Raw genomic sequence first — 20,582 nt, forward strand, 5'->3', positions numbered from 1 at the left:
ATGGCTTCCTTATTTGAGGGGATGAAATAATTTGTTTTCATGTTTGTGGAAATTTATGTTTTGTGTGGATAATTTTTTCAAAAGAGTTTCGAGTGTGTTTGGTTCAGTGAAGTAGGTAGTGTTTTTCATCATCAATGGTTGAACATGTAGAGCATAGCTTCTGATGTAGTGGGGTTGGTGGCTTTGTATGTCTTCCAAGTTCAATATTTCATTTATATATTATGTTCTTATGTATTTATGTATTAATTCGTCTGACATTTCTTGTATCCACACACGATTAAGTCAAGTGTACATGAACAGCGCTTTAAGATCGATGTCAGTTTATAAATAGACCACTGCGAGTCGCGTCATCACGTCACATCCGCCAGCCTAGATCAACGCTCAGTCGTGGGTATAGCAGCTGCTGGAGCCTGGCGCTAGTGTTTACCATATTCCTGAGACGATAAAGGATCCAGTAGCCATGGGTTTGGGAGGATGTTACACCTGCATCAAGTATTTGCTTGTTGGATTCAACGTCCTATTCTCGGTATGTGAACCGCTCTCTCTCTCTCTCTGATGCTGGTAAGATCAGCATTTCTTCTGCTTACCAACGGTTGGTTCAAATGCTTGGTGCATAAAGCGAGGCAGAAGACTTATTCATAGCGTGACACGGTTCGCTGCTCTGTGTTTAATAAGCTCGTTCATCTGTCGCTGTGCGTGGATGCCACTTTTGAATTCTTGTTTACCATTCCGTCAGACTCGGCCATAAAGAAATGGCACCCAGTGTAGTCGAACCAACAGTTACCGATGTCCCTGGCCACAACAGGCCAATTAAACCGCATTGAGCACTGGCGATGCTGTTGCGCCCGCCATGTTATATATCATGTAGTTTATGGATAATTGACACAATTTTCGGAGCGGAGATTTACCAGTTACTGAATGACATTTTATCACGGCATGGTAATAACGGTTAGGTCGTGTAGTTCTCCTCATGATCATTACATACCGTACAGAGCATATATTGTATGACACAATCACTCCGATGCCATTCTTGTCCCTTCAGCTCTAGCAACCAGCCTTTTGTGCAAGTGGGTGCGCGCGCGCGCGCGCGCGTGTGTTTAGAATCACAGGTATACCTTGTGCTATTTGTTATAGTTTTTTCTGCTCCCTTTATTTATTTATTTATTTATTTATTTATTTATTTATTTATTTATTTATTTATTTATTTATAGGGTTTAAGTTTAAATTACAAACATAACCAGTGTAAATGTATCGTGGAAATAGTTTCTTGGTAAAAAAAGGTTCCATGGGAATCATTTCCTTAGAGACATTAATGCAACATTTCACTACAGGAACAGATACTCTCTGACATTTGTATTAGATCATGCTCTTGTCGTTATCTGAAACCGTCTTTGTCACAATATTACTCCACATCATCTCAAAGAATATATTCAACACACGCTGCATTACTTGAGTCAATGGGAATAGCTCGACTTCCAATAACGCGACGCCACCAAGGCGGTGCTTAGGGCATTAGCTTTGCGTGAAGTCTTTGTCCTCCAGCCCAGATGGTCAGCTGTCTGGTCAGTTCACCACAAAGGATGGCCAGTGTCTGTTTAGGTCAAACTGCATGGGTCACTGACTAAATTACAGCCAACTGGACCAAGGCTTGAGCATACAGAGGAAATATCTTAGATGAACAAAATTACGTTAACACAGAGTTTATCTAAATATGTTTCGGGGTTAACGTTAAATACGACCAGGTGGGGTGGGGAAGGGTATGATAGGGTGGGGGTGAGGGGCGTCCATATGTTATTTAGTACACGTTTACTTTCAAGTTTTGTCAACCTGTTACTGCGTGGGGACTCACAAGACGGCGTGATTCGTCGATCACAAATACAATCATTTTATTGTCTGGTCCAGACTCGATTATTTACATGCTGTCTTCGTAATGCGGGAATGTTGCTGGGTGTAGGTGTACTGTGGGTGTAGGTTAGGTGTACTGTGGGTGTAGGTTAGGTGTACTGTGGGTGTAGGTAAGGTGTACTGTGGTGTTGGTTAGGTGTACTGTGAGTGTAGGTAAGGTGTACTGTGAGTGTAGGTTAGGTGTACTGTGAGTGTAGGTTAGGTGTACTATGGATGTAGGTTAGGTGTTCTGTGGGTGTAGGTGTACTTTGGATGTATGTTAGGTGTACTGTGGGTGTAGGTGTACTGTGGATGTAGGTGTACTGTAGGTGTACTGTGTGTTTAGCTGTACTGTGGATGTAGGTTAGGTGTACTTTGGATGTATGTTAGGTGTACTGTGGGTGTAGGTGTACTGTGGATGTAGGTGTACTGTAGGTGTACTGTGTGTTTAGCTGTACTGTGAGTGTAGGTAAGGTGTACTGTGAGTGTAGGTTAGGTGTACTGTGAGTGTAGGTTAGGTGTACTATGGATGTAGGTTAGGTGTTCTGTGGGTGTAGGTGTACTTTGGATGTATGTTAGGTGTACTGTGTGTGTAGGTGTACTGTGGGTGTAGGTGTACTGTAGGTGTACTGTGTGTTTAGCTGTACTGTGGATGTAGGTTAGGTGTACTGTGGATGTAGGTTAGGTGTACTGTGTGTGTAGGTGTACTGTGTGTGTAGGTTAGGTGTACTGTGTGTGTAGGTGTACTGTGGGTGTAGGTTAGGTGTACTGTGGGTGTAGGTGTACTGTGTGTGTAGGTTAGGTGTACTGTGTGTGTAGTTGTACTGTGTGTGTAGTTGTACTGTGTGTGTAGGTTAGGTGTACTGTGTGTGTAGGTGCACTGTGGGTGTAGGTTACGTGTACTGTGTGTGTAGGTGTACTGTGTGTGTAGGTGTACTGTGGATGTAGGTGTACTGTAGGTGTACTGTGTGTTTAGCTGTACTGTGGATGTAGGTTAGGTGTACTGTGGGTGTAGGTTAGGTGTACTGTGAGTGTAGGTTAGGTGTACTGTGTGTGTAGGTTAGGTGTACTGTGTGTGTAGGTTTACTGGGGATGTAGGTTAGGTGTACTGTGGGTGCAGGTTAGATGTACTGTGTGTGTAGGTGTACTGTGAGTGTAGGTTAGGTGTACTGTGTGTTTAGGTGTACTGTGGATGTAGGTTAGGTGTACTGTGTGTGTAGGTTTACTGTGGATGTAGGTTAGGTGTTCTGTGGGTGTAGGTGTACTTTGGATGTAGGTTAGGTGTACTGTGGGTGCAGGTTAGGTGCACTGTGGATGTAGGTGTACTGTGTGTGTAGGTGTAATGTGGATGTAGGTGTACTGTGAGTGTAGGTTAGGTGTACTGTGGGTGTAGGTTATGTGTACTGTGGATGTAGGTTAGGTGTACTGTGTGTGTAGGTTAGGTGTACTGTGTGTTTAGGTGTACTGTGGATGTAGGTTAGGTGTACTGTGTGTGTAGGTTTACTGTGGATGTAGGTTAGGTGTTCTGTGGGTGTAGGTGTACTTTGGATGTAGGTTAGGTGTACTGTGGGTGCAGGTTAGGTGCACTGTGGATGTAGGTGTACTGTGTGTGTAGGTGTAATGTGGATGTAGGTGTACTGTGAGTGTAGGTTAGGTGTACTGTGGGTGTAGGTTATGTGTACTGTGGATGTAGGTTAGGTGTACTGTGTGTGTAGGTTAGGTGTACTGTGTGTTTAGGTGTACTGTGGATGTAGGTTAGGTGTACTGTGTGTGTAGGTTTACTGTGGATGTAGGTTAGGTGTACTGTGGGTGTAGGTTAGGTGTACTGTGAGTGTAGGTTAGGTGTACTGTGTGTGTAGGTTAGGTGTACCGTGTGTGTAGGTTTACTGTGGATGTAGGTTAGGTGTACTGTGGGTGCAGGTTAGATGTACTGTGTGTGTAGGTGTACTGTGAGTGTAGGTTAGGTGTACTGTGTGTTTAGGTGTACTGTGGATGTAGGTTAGGTGTACTGTGTGTGTAGGTTTATTTTTGATGTAGGTTAGGTGTTCTGTGGGTGTAGGTGTACTTTGGATGTAGGTTAGGTGTACTGTGGGTGCAGGTTAGGAGTACTGTGGGTGTAGGTGTACTGTGGATGTAGGTTAGGTGTACTGTGGGTGCAGGTTAGGTGCACTGTGGATGTAGGTGTACTGTGGGTGTAGGTGTACTGTGGATGTAGGTTAGGTGTACTGTGGGTGCAGGTTAGGTGTACTGTGGATGTAGGTTAGGTGTACTGTGGATGTAGGTTAGGTGTACTGTGGATGTAGGTTAGGTGTACTGTGGGTGTAAGTAAGGTGTACTGTGAGTGTAAGTAAGGTGTACTGTGAGTGTAGGTTAGGTGTCCTGTGGGTGTAGGTTAGGTGTACTGTGAGTGTAGGTTAGGTGTACTGTGTGTTTATGTGTACTATGGATGTAGGTTAGGTGTACTGTGTGTAGGTTTACTGTGGATGTAGGTTAGGTGTACTCTGGGTGTAGGTTAGGTGTACTGTGGATGTAGGTTAGGTGTACTGTGAGTGTAGGTTAGGTGTACTGTGTGTTTATGTGTACTATGGATGTAGGTTAGGTGTACTGTGTGTAGGTTTACTATGGATGTAGGTTAGGTGTACTCTGGGTGTAGGTTAGGTGTACTGTGGATGTAGGTTAGGTGTACTGTGTGTGTAGGTTAGGTGTACTGTGTGTTTATGTGTACTATGGATGTAGGTTAGGTGTACTGTGTGTAGGTTTACTGTGGATGTAGGTTAGGTGTACTGTGGATGTACGTTAGGTGTACTGTGCATGCAGGTGTACTGTGGACGTAGGTTAGGTGTACAGTGTTTGTAGGTGTACTGTGTGTGTTGGTGTACTGTGGATGTAGGTGTACTGTGGGTGTAGGTGTACTGTGGATGTAGGTTAGGTGTACTGTGTTTGTAGGTGCACTGTGGATGTAGGTGTACTGTGGATGTAGGTGTACTGTGTTTGTAGGTGCACTGTGGATGTAGGTGCACTGTGGATGTAGGTGTACTGTGGATGTAGGTGTACTGTGGGTGTAGGTGTACTGTGGATGTAGGTTAGGTGTACTGTGGGTGTAGGTGTACTGTGGATGTAGGTGTACTGTGGATGTAGGTTAGGTGTACTGTGGGTGTAGGTGTACTGTGGATGTAGGTGTACTGTGGATGTAGGTTAGGTGTACTGTGGGTGTAGGTGTACTGTGGATGTAGGTTAGGTGTACTGTGGATGTAGGTTAGGTGTACTGTGGGTGTAGGTGTACTGTGGATGTAGGTTATGTGTACTGTGGATGTAGGTGTACTGTGGATGTAGGTGTACTGTGGATGTAGGTTAGGTGTACTGTGGATGTAGGTGTACTGTGGATGTAGGTGTACTGTGGATGTAGGTTAGGTGTACTGTGGGTGTAGGTGTACTGTGGATGTAGGTTATGTGTACTGTGTTTGTAGGTGCACTGTGGATGTAGGGGTGCTGTTGGTGCAGGTTAGGTGTACTGTGGATGTAGGTGTACTGTTGATGTAGGTTAGGTGTACTGTGTGTATAGGTGTACTGAAGATGTAGGGGTGCTGTTGGTGCAGGTTAGGTGTACTGTGTGTAGGTTTACTGTGGATGTAGGTTAGGTGTACTGTGGATGTAGGTTAGGTGTACAGTGTTTGTAGGTGTACTGTGTTTGTTGGTGTACTGTGGATGTAGGTGTACTGTGGGTGTAGGTGTACTGTGGATGTAGGTTAGGTGTACTGTGTTTGTAGGTGCACTGTGGATGTAGGTTTGCTGTTGTTGCAGGTTAGGTGTACTGTGGATGTGGGTGTACTGTTGGTGCAGGTTAGGTGTACTTTGGATGTAGGTTAGGTGTACTGTGAGGGAATGGTGTACTGTGGGTGTAGGGGTACTGTGGGTGCAGGTGTACTGTGGGTGTAGGGGTACTGTGGGTGTAGGGGTTCTGTGGGTGTAGGGGTACTGTGGGTGTAGGGGTACTGTTGGTGTAGGTGTACAGTGTGTGTAGGTGTACTGTGGATATAGGTTAGGTGTACTGTGTGTGTAGGTTAGGTTTACTGTGTGTGTAGGTTAGGTGTACAGTGGATGTAGGTGTACTGTGGGTGTAGGTGTACTGTGGGTGTAGGTAAGGTGTACTGTTGAAGTAGGTGTACTGTGTGTTTATGTGTACTATTGATGTAGGTTAGGTGTACTGTGTGTGTAGGTTTACTGTGGATGTAGGTTAGGTGTACTGTGCGTGTAGGTTAGGTGTACTGTGAGTCTAGGTTAGGTGTACTGTGGATATAGGTTAGGTGTACTGTGAATGTAGGTTAGGTTTACTCTGGGTGTAGGTTAGGTGTACTGTGGATGTAGGTTAGGTGTACTGTGTGTGTAGGTTAGGTGTACTGTGTGTTTATGTGTACTATGGATGTAGGTTAGGTGTACTGTGTGTAGGTTTACTGTGGATGTAGGTTAGGTGTACTGTGGATGTAGGTTAGGTGTACAGTGTTTGTAGGTGTACTGTGTTTGTTGATGTACTGTGGATGTAGGTGTACTGTGGATGTAGGTTAGGTGTACTGTGGATGTAGGTGCACTGTGGATGTAGGTTTGCTGTTGGTGCAGGTTAGGTGTACTGTGGATGTAGGTGTACTGTTGGTGCAGGTTAGGTGTACTTTGGATGTAGGTTAGGTGTACTGTGAGGGAAGTTTAGGTGTACTGTGAGTGTAGGTTAGGTGTACTGTGAGTGTAGGTTAGGTGTACTGTGGATGTAGGTTAGGTGTACTGTGAGTGTAGGTTAGGTGTACTGTGAGTGTAGGTTAGGTGTACTGTGGGTGTAGGGGTACTGTGGGTGTAGGGGTACTGTGGGTGTAGGGGTACTGTGGGTGTAGGGGTACTGTGGGTGTAGGGGTACTGTGGGTGAAGGTGTACTGTGGGTGTAGGGGTACTGTGGGTGTAGGTTAGGTGTACTGTGGGTGTACGTGTACAGTGGATATAGGTTAGGTGTACTGTGGGTGTAGGTAAGGTGTACAGTGTGTGTAGGTGTACTGTGGATATAAGTTAGGTGTACTGTGTGTGTAGGTTAGGTTTACTGTGGGTGTAGGTTAGGTGTACAGTGTGTGTAGGTGTACTGTGGATATAGGTTAGGTGTACTGTGTGTGTAGGTTAGGTTTACTGTGTGTGTAGGTTAGGTGTACTGTGTGTGTAGGTTAGGTGTACTGTGGATGTAGGTGCACTGTGGGTGAGGGTTAGATGTACTGTGGATGTAGGTGTACTGTGGGTGTAGGTGTACTGTGGGTGTAGATAAGGTGTACTGTGGATGTAGGTGCACTGTGGGTGAGGGTTAGATGTACTGTGGATGTAGGTGTACTGTGTGTGTAGGTGTACTGTGGATGTAGGTGTACTGTGTGTGTAGGTTAGGTGTACTGTGGGTGTAGGTGTACTGTGGGTGTAGGTAAGGTGTACTGTGGGTGTAGATGTACTGTTGATGTAGGTTAGGTGTACTGTGGGTGTAGGTAAGGTGTACTGTGTGTGTAGATGTACTGTGGATGTAGGTTAGGTTTACTGTGTGTGTAGGTGTAATGTGGGTGTAGGTAAGGTGTACTGTGGATGTAGGTGCACTGTGGGTGAGGGTTAGATGTACTGTGGATGTAGGTTAGGTGTACTGTGTGTGTAGGTTAGGTTTACTGTGTGTGTAGGTGTACTGTGGGTGTAGGTAAGGTGTACTGTGGATGTAGGTGCACTGTGGGTGAGGGTTAGATGTACTGTGGATGTAGGTTAGGTGTACTGTGTGTGTAGGTTAGGTGTACTGTGTGTAGGTGTACTGTGGGTGTAGGTAAGGTGTACTGTGGGTGTAGGTTAGGTGTACTGTGAGTGTAAGTTAGGTGTGCTGTGGATGTAGGTTAGGTGTACTGTGGGTGTAGGTTAGGTGTACTGTGTGTGTAGGTTTACTGTGGATGTAGGTTAGGTGTACTGTGGATGTAGGTTAGGTGTACTGTGGATGTAGCTGTACTGTTGATGTAGGTGTACTGTGAGTGTAGGTTAGGTGTACTGTTGATGTAGGTGTACTGTTGATGTAGGTGTACTGTGTGTGTAGGTTAGGTGTACTGTGGGTGTAGGTGTACTGTGGGTGTAGGTGTACTGTGAGTGTAGGTTAGGTGTACTGTGGGTGTAGGTTAGGTGTACTGTGGGTGTAGGTGTACTGTGAGTGTAGGTTAGGTGTACTGTGGGTGTAGGTGTACTGTGGGTGTAGGTTAGGTGTACTGTGGGTGTAGGTGTACTGTGGGTGTAGGTTAGGTGTACTGTGGGTGTAGGTGTACTGTGAGTGTAGGTGTACTGTGGGTGTAGGTGTACTGTGAGTGTAGGTTAGGTGTACTGTGGGTGTAGGTGTACTGTGTGTGTAGGTTAGGTGTACTGTGGGTGTAGGTGTACTGTGGGTGTAGGTGTACTGTGAGTGTAGGTTAGGTGTACTGTGGGTGTAGGTGTACTGTGGGTGTAGGTTAGGTGTACTGTGGGTGTAGGTGTACTGTGAGTGTAGGTTAGGTGTACTGTTGATGTAGGTTAGGTGTACTGTGGGTGTAGGTTAGGTGTACTGTGGGTGTAGGTGTACTGTGGGTGTAGGTTAGGTGTACTGTGGGTGTAGGGGTACTGTGGATGTAGGTGTACTGTGAGTGTAGGTTAGGTGTTCTGTGGGTGTAGGTGTACTGTGGGTGTAGGTGTACTGTGGGTGTAGGTTAGGTGTACTGTGGGTGTAGGTGTACTGTGAGTGTAGGTTAGGTGTACTGTTGATGTAGGTTAGGTGTACTGTGGGTGTAGGTTAGGTGAACTTTGTGTGTAGGTGTACTGTGGGTGTAGGTTATGTGTACTGTATGTGTAGGTTTACTGTGGATGTAGGTTAGGTGTACTGTGGGTGCAGGTTAGGTGTACAGTGTGTGTAGGTGTACTGTGAGTGTATGTTAGGTGTACGATGTGTGTATGTTAGGTGTTCTGTGAGTGTAGGTGTATGTGTACTTTAGGCTTAGTACAGGTGTACTGAAAGTGTGAGGTCGATGTAGGTGTACCTAATGTTGCAGATAGCAACTGGTTAATAGCATTGATAGTAATCGTTTCAGAAGATGGATATTAACTGATTCAGAATATCGATAGTAACTGGTCCAGAAGGTACAGAGAATATGATATTGTCAATAAGAATATTGTCGTTGAATATTTTCGGACAGACTTTGATATTAGTTTTGCAAAAAATAAAAAAATAAGCAATTTTTTTTTTATAAAGTAGCTGTTTTTTTAGTACGTTAATTAGAAACCGTGTAATTAGAACAATCACTGACTCATCAGCATATTACCTGTGCTTGTTGGTTTTACCACTGTAGTGAACGTCCAAAATCTGCTTCATTCGGGGTTTCCTCCCACATGAAGCTGGCACGCCGTGATATGACTGAAAAACTGTTCAAAAGACCGTTAAATATATACGCGACAAAACATCCATATTTTTAGATATCTCAAAAGCAGAGTCGATTGAACGCATCCTACCATATCACGAGCACGTGTCCATGAATCAAATAGTGATGATACCAGGTGTTCGCTAAAAGCGAATCTTGCCCAACCGGTAGCACTCGTCATAAATACATGCAAAGGCAAGTCAACTGTTCACCTAAAACAACACGTGAACATATGGTACAAGTCAAAATAAGGAATTGCATCGGACCTCACTCACTCGAAACCCACTCACTCACTGATGAGAAAGTCATGTTATGTCATGTTTGAATGATATTGTTTCTGTTTCAGGTCGTTGGTCTTGCGCTTCTTGCCATTGGTATTTGGTTCAGACTTGACCCGAATATAAATAGTTATATGGAGGATGACAAGATCGAAATGGCTTACCTTGGTGCCTACGGCTGCATCGTCATCGGCGCCATCATCACTATTGTTGGTTTTTTCGGATGTTGCGGAGCGCTCAGAGAGAGTCAGTGTCTACTTGTTTCGGTGAGTTTTTAGATTTTGTAGCTAAACCCCCCCCAAAAAAAACTCATGTAGCGACCCGTGAAGATTCCGGGGTAGAATAGGATAATAAATTTAGTGATCTCAGAATAGGGAGGTTCTTAAGCACAATTACCGGTAAAGATTGACTTTTGAATTATATATGTTTTCAATATATCGATAAACTGTCTACATGTAGGTATTTTTCATATGTAGACACAATTCTGCACAATCTGATGTCCCGTGAAGATCCGGGGTAGAAAAGGTCTTCAGCAACCCATTCTTGCCGTAAAAGGTGACTATGCTTGTCGTAAAAGGCGACTAACGGGATCGGGTGGTCAGGCTCGCTGACTTGGTCGATGCATGTCATCGATCCCAATTGCGTGGATCGATGCTCATGATGTCAATCACTGGATTGTCTGGTCAAGACTCGATTATTTTGCAGACCTCCGTCATATAGCTGGAATATTGCTGAGTGCGGCGTTTAACAACAAACAAACAAAAAGATTTTGTAGCAACTGTTTGGGGTACATGTTGGGCTATAATAAGTAAAACGTACGTCGCAAACTGTATGTCATTGTCACTTTGTCGCATTTTCTCGTTGACGCCTTTACAAAATCCAACAAAATATGACCAAATTAACAAAAGCTCGACATGGCGAGAATTTGGGATTTTGACTAATTGTCCCATAATTGAACAAATTAAAACCTTTTAAACCAAAGGGCGGCAACGCGACATTTTTCAAGGTCAAAATATGTCGAGTTTTGTTGTAAATAATCGAGTCTGGACCAGACAATCCAGTGCTGGGCATCATGAGCATCGATCCACGCAGTTTGGATTCGATGACATGCATCAACCAATTCAGCGAGCCTGACCACCAGATCCCGTGTGGCGCCTCTTACGACAAGCATAGTCGCCAAGCACGGAAGACCTATTCTGCCCCGGATCTTCACGGGTCCCTCTAAAATGTATAAAAAATGAAAATTGTATGAAAATGGAGTATAATTGTACCAATGTTGATTATTGTCGTACATTGTCAGTTGTCTTTTGTCATTGTCAACTTAAAGAACACCCGATTCTTTGAGATTGCTGTAGTAAATGCCTTATTGTATTGCTTGACAGATTAACTACAGCATTATGAAAGTATCGGGTGGTCCTTAATTTCTTTTGAGTAGTATATTATGGTTATTAGGTTATTGTGTTTTGCTAAAGAAAAGGCGAAGGTCACGTTATTCCTTCTATTTGTTTTAACGGATGAAGTCACTTGAAACTTAGATTGATATTATTGTGCTAATGATGATGGTAATACCAATGATAACAATTGTATCCGAGTGAGTGAGTGAGTGAGTTTGGTTTTGACGCCGCTTTGATTAGTATTCCAGTTATATCACGGCGTGTCAGCTGAATGTGGGAGAAAAGACCGAAGTGATGCAGGTCTCAGACGTTGACCACTTTTGGTTAAACCCACGAGCACGGGTATGGTCCTGACAAACCTGGAAATATGATCGGGGTGAACCAGGATTCAAACCGACAATCATAGGTTTCTGGCGTGTCCAAGGGACGCAACTCTGCACAGCGAATTACGGCGCCTCAGACAACTAGACCCCCTTTCTAGCCCAGTATTAGAAGAGGATTATCTTTATCATGAAAATGACAAATATTATAGAAGGAGCCTATTTTGGTGATTATGATGATGATCGTGTCAGTGATCATTGTTGTCAATTTATGTTTGTTATTTCTCTGTTCTAGTTTTTCATCAGCTTGGCCGTCATTTTCATGTCTCTAATAGGGCTAGCAGTTCGCCTTTTTATCCTGAAAGACATGGTATCTGGCACGGTAAGCATTTGGTCTTCCCAGAGTGATTGCACTGTACAATATGAGTGAGTGAGTGAGTGAGTTTGGCTTAAAGCCATGTATGGATATAGTATTTGATACAGCCATATGTCAAGAACGTTAAAAAAGTGCATTTGAAAAAAAAACTTTAATATTTGACATTCGATTTTTCACCTCGAAAATTTGTTTTGTGTTATAAATGAACAATTTTACTTCACAAACAAATTTACATACTCTGTGTTTTCATGCCATGGCGAGGGCCAATGACTGCTAAGTTTAGTGTCGACCAATCGCAGCCTACGAGAAATCAGCCACCTCCTGTCAACTCGTTTAGGAAGACAGGAGCCCAGTCCACATGTGGTTTAAACATTACCGATGAGCATTTATTAAATTTTCAAACTCGCCAGCTTACATAGCTTTGTTACCTTCTTTCCCTTTACAGGTTAGAAACTTCTTTAAAACAAACCTTGACGCGAGAGTCGCCACGTACAACACGGACAGGGCCTCAATGGAGTACATGGATGCCATTCAAGATCAGGTGACAATTTATATCTTTATTTATTTTACATTATATTTGTAGTGTTCAATCTAAAATGAAAGCGCTTTTTAAATATGCGTACAGCAATGTTTAAGTGAATAGGAACGCAACGACCGTGAAGATCCGGGGTAGAATAGGTCTTCAGGAACCCATGCCTTCCTTTAAGGGGACTATGCTTGTTGGGCAACTAATGGCATCGGGTGGCCAGGCTCGCTGACTTGTTGATGCCTGTCATCGTATCCCAATCACTGGATTGTCTGGTCCAGACTCGATTATATACAGACCGCCGTCATATAGCTGGAATATTGTTGAGTGCGGCGTTAAACAACAAACAAACAAACAAAGCAAAAAGGTGTTTTCATGGTCACTTTGTATTGATAGTATTGACACTGATAGTGATTCATAAACACATGCTTTTGATTTAGTGGGTATCGTACAATCGACTCTGCTTTTAACAGGGATTTCTGATGCATTTTGAAAGGGTTTTGTGGCTTTTGTTATTCTAGGTTGACCTCGGGGGCAGTTTTTAGGGTATAACTGTCCAATGGGTAAACTTCCCCATACCATATATTTCTTGACATTTGTTGTCGGCTTGTTGCAGTTGGATTGTTGCGGCTCCTCAATGGGTGCTGTTGATTACACCGTCAATTTTCAAGTGCCATCAAGCTGCAGCTTTAGAAACTACAATACGGTAAGTATTAAACTTGTACACTTATACATTTGACAGTGGTATGACGAACAGTAGGGCACATTTATCTATAACTTATGCTGGAGGAGTTTTACCTTGTAACTTCATCACTTCGGGATTACACATCTGCAGTCGTCCCTGTGTCAAGAGATGCGGATGAGACAATCGATTAAAGCTCCGCTATGCACAGTGCAAAGTTGCTTCCCCAAGGAGGACCAGAAACCTATGATTGTGTTTCCAGACTTGTCAGCACTACCCGCTCTGTCCTACACCTTTTCGGGCTTTCCTCCCACACGAAGCTGACACGCCATGATGTTACTGAAATATTGTTCAAAGCGGCGTTAAACTCAATTCACTCACTCACTTCTCTGTGTCATCACTGTCCAGTCAAGGTTTTGTGATGGGTATAAAGTTACAACAATAGAATCGTGACTTCGTGATCCTTCCGAACTGATGACTTATCACAGTAGTGTCCCCGACGTCAACATCAGATGTCCACTACGTCAACATCAGCTGTTCAGTACGTCAACATCAGCTGTTCAGTACGTCAACGTCAGCTGTTCAGTACGTCAACGCCAGCAACATGTATAGACTATTCCAATGACAAAATAAGTTATCCACGATGTTAACGTCAAGTGTCCACTACATCAATGTCAGATGTCGACTATGCCAATGTCAACGTCAGTTATCCACGATGTTAACGTCAAGTGTCTACAACGTCAACACCAGCTGTCCACGACGTCACGTCAGTTATCCACTTTGTTAACGTAAGGTGTCCAATGTGTCAATGTTAAGATGTCCACCACCTCAACGTCTGTTATCCAGTATGTCACCGTCAGATATCTTCTACGCAACGTCAGTTATCCTCTAGGTCAATGTTAGATGTCCATTGTGTCAACGTTAGATGTCCACCACATCAACGTCAGTTATCCACTAAGTCAACGTCAGTTATCCACTATGTCAACGTTCAATGTCCACAATGTCAGCGTCAGTTATCCACTACACCTAGTCGTTTGTTGACTCGTCATTAGACAGTTATTCATTATGTTAACGTCAGATGTCCACTACGTCAACTTAAGGTGTCCACTACGCCAATGTCAATTACCCACAATGCCAGTGTCAGTTGTAAATGACACCAACTTCAATATGTGTTCTCCACAAAGCCAATATCAGTTGTCCACTAGGTCAACGGCAACATCTGTACAGCACATCAAACGTCAATTCCGTCGACGTCAGTAGTCCGTTGTGCCAACGTCAACGTCAGTAGTCCTCAGCACCAACGTCTGACGAGTACAGTATAATCAGTCTTCAGCCGAGCCTGAACGTGCGATTCATTATTAGACCTGTGAACACAAACTGTGATCATATATCTTTAAAGGGGAAGTGTACACACAAAAATCACTTTCCATCTTTCTAAACAAAACGCAATTTTAGAATTAGTTAGTATCTGTGTTTGAAAACATACACTCATTTTTTTCACAGTGAAAGTAGGAAGCTCTCAATAGTGTGAAAATGATATGCCGTTATGAGGCCTTCATTTTTCGAGCTAAACAGGCCTGAGTTATCCCCCTTAGATTATGACGTAATTGGTGCCAATTCAACTGGGTCCCTGTCTATTCTCAACGCAAAAGATATCAAGTACCAGTTTGTGGTAAAACAACATGGCCTACGACACACTCCGGCGCAGTGGTGACTCAGCATAACACTATGCTGGCTGGCATCTGAGACGCTAGAATCACACACCTGTACCTACACCACGTGAAGCGACTCTAACAAAGCATGATGACGTCATAATGTTTATCAATTAACACCAATGACGTCATATTGTAAGGGGCATAAGCCATTATGCAAAAAATATGTCAATTATTAGTGATATTTTTATATTTTTGTCTTTGACACTTCTAGGTTAACACTTTTAATGTGGAAAAAGTACAAGAAAAATAGGTTCATTTCCGTGTGAACTTGCCCTTTAAAAGCATTTCCTACTTACGTGTCATATGTCATGATCGATACACGGTTTTTGTAACCTTGATCGTTCCTTTTTATTTGCAGCCATGTCTTGACAAGATTGTCCCTGAATCTTACACGACACTAATTATCTGCATCCCAATAGTATTTGCGCTGCCTTTGGTGAGTAAAGTATTTGTTGTGAGTTAAAATTGTAAGTCACATCGGCACATGACCAAATTAATGCATTTTTATTTACTGAAAGACCTGTCAACAAAGGACAGTGAAATAATTGATAACATATCACCGATTTGTGTATACAACTATTGTGAAAACAACACTGAGATCAATTATTAAGCAACTTTGAGAAAGGAGTGTCAGAGTTCCGTCCATCAGAAACTTATAATCGGTTCGAATCCCAGATTCACCCTGATAATGTTTTTGGGTTTGTCTGCACCATACGCGTTCTTGTGGGCATTTTTTCTAAGAACTTCATCACTTCGTGCTTTCCTCCCACATCAAGTGTCCTCCGCCCTGATATTGCTTGAATATTGCTGAAAGCATAAAGCATTACTTAGTCAATCTTTCACCCACAGAGGCGACTAACGGGATCGGGTGGTCAGGCTCGCTGACTTGGTTGATGCATGTCATCGTCTCCCAATTGCGTGGATCGATGCTCATGATGTCACTCACTGGGTTGTCTGTTCCAGACTCGATTATTTACAGACCGCCGTCATATATGTGGAATATTGCTGAGTGCGGCGTTAAAAAACAAACAAACAAACAAACAAACCTACATGACCTATATGTCTTTAGAGCATCAGCTCAAAACGCTTCTCGAAACTAAACTCAGCCCTTTCGACACATAAATGTTTTTCCTGCTCATTTAGCGATTTCGAAACGTATACCCAGCAATCTGTTAAACCCAGGAAAACGATGGACGTGGTAGGCTTTTATATACAGTAAAATGTTGCCTGGATATGCACATTGTGGCAAAGGTACTGATTCTACTATCACGAAAGTATTGCATTCAATTGCGACTCGTGAAGATCCGGGCTAGACTAGGTCTTCAGCAACCTTGGCTTGCCGTAAAAGGCGACTATGCGTGTCGTAAGAGGCGACTAACGGAATCGGGTGGTCAGGCTCGCTGACGTGGTTGATCGATTGCGTCGATCGATGCTCAAGGTGTCAATCACTGGATTGTGACTGGATCCAGACTCAATTGTTTACAGACCGCCGTCATATATGTGGAATATTGCTGAGTGCGGCGTTAAACAACAAACTAACAAACATTCAATAGCAGTGCCCTTCTGTTGTTATATATTCTATAACAATTCAGCCCACAATAACCAATACAATATGTGTTTGTTTCTTGTATAATGTCGCACATAGCAATATTTTAGCTGTAATACCGCGGCCGGTAAATAATAAAATCTGGGGTAGACAATCCAGTGATTGACATAATGAGCAACGACAGGGTACGACGTCTGACCAGCCGATTCATAAGTCATCTTTTACCTCCTGCAGAGTCTGCTGGGGATCTGTTTTTACCCGGAATCCCCTTGTATCCCCGCAATGAACTGTTATAACTTGTTTACTTCACAGCTTGTGGGAATGATGTTTGCCATGATGTTGTGCTGTGCTATCAGAAGAGAGGGGTAAGTACAGTTGACTTCTTATAAGCACACAATCATCCTTAATGGGTGAGTGAGTAAGTGAGTGAGTGAGTATGGTTTTACGCCGCTTTTAGCAATATTCCAGTAATATCACGGCGGGGGGCACCAGAAATGGGCTTCACACATTGTACCCATGTCGGGAATCGAACCCGGGTCTTCGGCGTAACGTGCGAACGCTTTAACCACTAGGCTACCCGACCGCCCCCATCCTTAATGGGCTAATTGGCCTACGTTTTAGCGGCATGACAAGTTGTCAACCGATCTCGAATGGTATATGGTGTAATGTACCCTGAGTGTGAAGCTGTGTACCCCGAGCCGCCAGGCTCTGAGGAAAAACATGTATATGAGCCCGCAGTTTCACCGAACACGTAAGAGAACCGAGTTACTTCCCTTTGCCCAGTGCAATCGGATAAACATCGGTTTATTTCAACTCAATACTTATTCGAGATATGCAAGTTACCTACGATGTAAGGAAGAGAATTTATGGATGTCAACTTGTTTGTTATGAGGAACACAACGTTACGGAGTTTATACTTACTCCTTCATCAGGTTAATGATGAAGGAGTAAGTATACACTACGTAACGTTGTGTTCCTCATAATAAAGAAGTTGACATCCGTAAATTCACTTCCTTAAGACTATCAGTTATAAATGCCTTTCAAAGACTTTCCTGCGATGTGATTTCTCAGCGGGCTACGGGGAAAATAATTGCCCACTCCACATATCGGAAGCTAGTAATTTAATGTGAGGTGAACTTATGTCAGTTGATGACTGCTTCTTATGTTGACTCAGTGTAAGAAAATCAAATCTCTTGGGTTTTTTCCCCCAAATTGCAAACTGTGTCATCTAGGTTATTGTACCATGAAGATAACAGAGATTATAAGCCTTGTGTGATTCGTCGTCAAAACCCTAGTGAATACATACGGAGTAATGGTTTTTTTCTGAGCTGAAGGGTGCGATGAGGTAGTCCTGTGGTTGAAGTGTTCGCTTGTCAAGCCGAAGACCCGGGTTTGACTCACCATGGGAACAATGTGTGAAGCCCATGTTAGGTACCCCCGCCGTGATATTGCTGGAATATTGCTAAAAGCGGCTTAAAACCATGCTCAGTCACTCACTCAATTTAGCTAAAGAAATGAGGCCAAAATATCACACCAACTCTAATCCGCACGTTAACTTTGTGCGGGCCCTATTGCCCGACAATGAGGCAGTGTGTGGAGCAGAAGGCCGCAAGGCGCTGTAAACTGAGCGCTCATTGGTCTGAATACTTGCTGTTCTTTCTCTCGCTAAGACCACCGTTTCTTGATTGGTTGGTTTGACGTAGCAACTACACTACAATGTAGACGTTTGTATTCAGGGGTGATGGAAGAACCAGTGTTAACAATCTTGTTAAGCATTGAAGAAACAAGTGATTCAGTTTTACTGCTTAATAGAGAGTATTATGCGAAAAATCAATCCGAATAAAACATGGTACCACGATGCGATAAGTATGCAGAAAGGTCACCTTAGGTTACTAAGCTCCATACATCGATCCGATACCTTCGTGCTCAGTACCTTATTTTTTTAAAATTTTCCAGTCTGTCTCTTTTCTGATATTTTCCATCGGATAATACAAGTACCGCGATTTCAAAAGTTTAAAGGGATCCACAGAAAATGTGTCCAGTAATGCATTTTAATTACGTCGAGTTATTATTCTAAACTCGAGTCTGACATTTATAGGAAACAACCAAGTCTTCATTATCATCTTGCTGCCATCCAGTCAAATGTATTACAATCTATACAGACATATGCATGTTTACATTTCTCATCAATATTGATACATTTCATTCTTTCAGGTACTCCCATTAGTGCTCGGATTTTCGTTTGAAGATCTACCTTCTTCAGTACAGAGAACTCATGGACGTCGTCTTGTTTAAAATGGCATTTGTAATATAATAACACTTAAACATTATGGTCATGCAAATAACGACATCTTTCTGCATGCATATTTGTGTCTATTTTCCTTATTGAGGATTTAAGACAATTCAAAATTGAAAATTGTTTTCGTCGCCAAATTGGCCTCTCCAATCTGTGCGTACCGGAACGTCTCACTGGCCGTGTTGGTATTCGTCAGCACTCGTCTTTTTCCGTAACATTCAGCTTGTCTCGGAATGACACGAGTGGTCACGAATGGTCTTGATGGCTTGAAAATCATGCATTTGCATAAGGTAATGTCGACATCTCGGACAGGACATAATATCATGTTATGTCAGTAACGAGTGAGAAGCTACACATTATACAACATGAATATTTCAGTATTATACGACTGGGTTACGACCAAAGCGAATAGTAGTCAGTAGTCGATCCCGATCAGAAAGGCAACCGAAAGCGATCCGATAGCGAACCGACAGCCAGCCTAAAGCGATCCGATAGCGAACCGACAGCCAGCCTAAAGCGATCCGATAGCGAACCGACAGCCAGCCTAAAGCGATCCGGTAGCGAACAGACAGCCAGCCTAAAGCAATCCGGTAGCGAACAGACAGCCAGCCTAAAGCGATCCGATAGCGAACCGACAGCCAGCCCGAAGCGATCCGATAGCGAGCCGACAGCCAACCTAAAGCGAACCGACAGCCAGCCCGAAGCGACCCGACAGCGAACCAACAGCCAGCCTAAAGCGATCCGGTAGCGAACCAACAGCAAGCCTAAAGCGATCCGGTAGCGAACCAACAGCCAGCCTAAAGCGATCCGATAGCGAGCCGACAGCCAACCTAAAGCGAGCCGACTGCCAGCCTAAAGCGATCCGATAGCGAAATTAAAGCGAACCGAAGTGAACCGAAAGCGGATCGATAAGGGCTGAACCCCTAATATGTAGTGTCTGTGTGCAAGTCATTGGGGAGATATACTGACCCTGCAAACATATTTGGTTATTGTTTAGCTTACGAAAACAATCGAGTTTCAACGAGTAAGTGTTGACAAACGTTTAAACCCTCAAGAATGCTCAATGTGAATGTATAATACAACGCTTTTGTCGTCAGTTGGACGTATTTTCTTACTAACAAAGTGAATGATTAAATAAGTAATTTTGTATCCGACAAACGTATTTTTATTAGTGAGAGATAAGTGTATTTGCTACAATCCTGCAAACCAGTTTGAAATGAGTGTGCATTTCACTGTATGAATCTGTATCACAAATGGGGCACTTTGGAAGGAATCAATTTGTTTGTTATGACGTCACACAAGTATGACGTGAACCAAGGGTGACGTCATTCCATGACATTTGAAGCCTGTCACTATCAACAGATAAGTCCACCCTCGGTTATCCAGGGTGTTATATCTCTGTTTGCTTATAATAAATATCTTGGTCCCATTCGCCACCAGATACGTTCCGGAAGTGACGTCATCTGACGTAATTTGACTGTGTGGCTATTTTAAGCGTCGAAACAATTCGAAACGGCCTAACTTCGAAACAATCGAAACAAATGGGTCCAGGGTATTTATGAAAGTAGAATATAAATAAAATACATTTAATGATCGATTATATCTCTGATATAATAGTTCTCATCTTGGAAGGTCAATGCCCTAATGACAACTATGTAAACATTGTACCAACATTGCAAACATTGTGCAAATACAATGATAATAAATTTAGTGATCTCAGAATAGGGAGGTTCTTAAGCACAATTAGGGGCGGTCGGGTAGCCTAGTGGTTAAAGCGTTCGCTCGTCACGCCGAAGACCCGGGTTCGATTCCCAACATGGGTACAATGTGTGAAGCCCATTTCTGGTGTCCCCCGCCGTGATATTGCTGGAATATTGCTAAAAGCGGCGTAAAACCATACTCACTCACTCACTCTTAAGCACAATTACCGGTAAAGATTTCGTTGACTTTTGAATTAGATATGTTTTCAATATATGGATCAAAAGTCTACATGTAGGTATTTTCCATAAGTTGACACAATTCTACACAATCTGAAGTCCCGTGAAGATCCGGGGTAGAAACGGTCTTCAGCAACCCATTCTTGCCGTGAAAGGCGACTATGCTTGTCGTAAGGGGCGACTAACGGGATCGGGTGGTCA

The 20,582-nt window shown here is 43.3% G+C and overlaps 1 protein-coding gene across 1 annotated transcript; it reads left to right on the forward strand.

Annotated features, from left to right (window-relative positions):
* Positions 1–346: 346 nt before the first annotated feature.
* Positions 347–20,041, forward strand: LOC124151656 (CD9 antigen-like). Its single transcript, XM_046524235.2, has 8 exons — positions 347–526; positions 9,658–9,855; positions 11,599–11,685; positions 12,125–12,220; positions 12,822–12,911; positions 14,961–15,038; positions 16,461–16,513; positions 18,363–20,041. Exons 1-8 carry the CDS (start codon positions 461–463, stop codon positions 18,373–18,375), a joined length of 681 nt encoding a protein of 226 aa, XP_046380191.1. The 5' UTR covers positions 347–460; the 3' UTR covers positions 18,376–20,041.
* Positions 20,042–20,582: the final 541 nt, after the last annotated feature.

The sequence above is a fragment of the Haliotis rufescens genome, unplaced genomic scaffold, assembly GCF_023055435.1.
Source record: "Haliotis rufescens isolate VD_foot unplaced genomic scaffold, xgHalRufe1.0.p SCAF_6, whole genome shotgun sequence".
Taxonomy (NCBI): domain Eukaryota; kingdom Metazoa; phylum Mollusca; class Gastropoda; order Lepetellida; family Haliotidae; genus Haliotis; species Haliotis rufescens.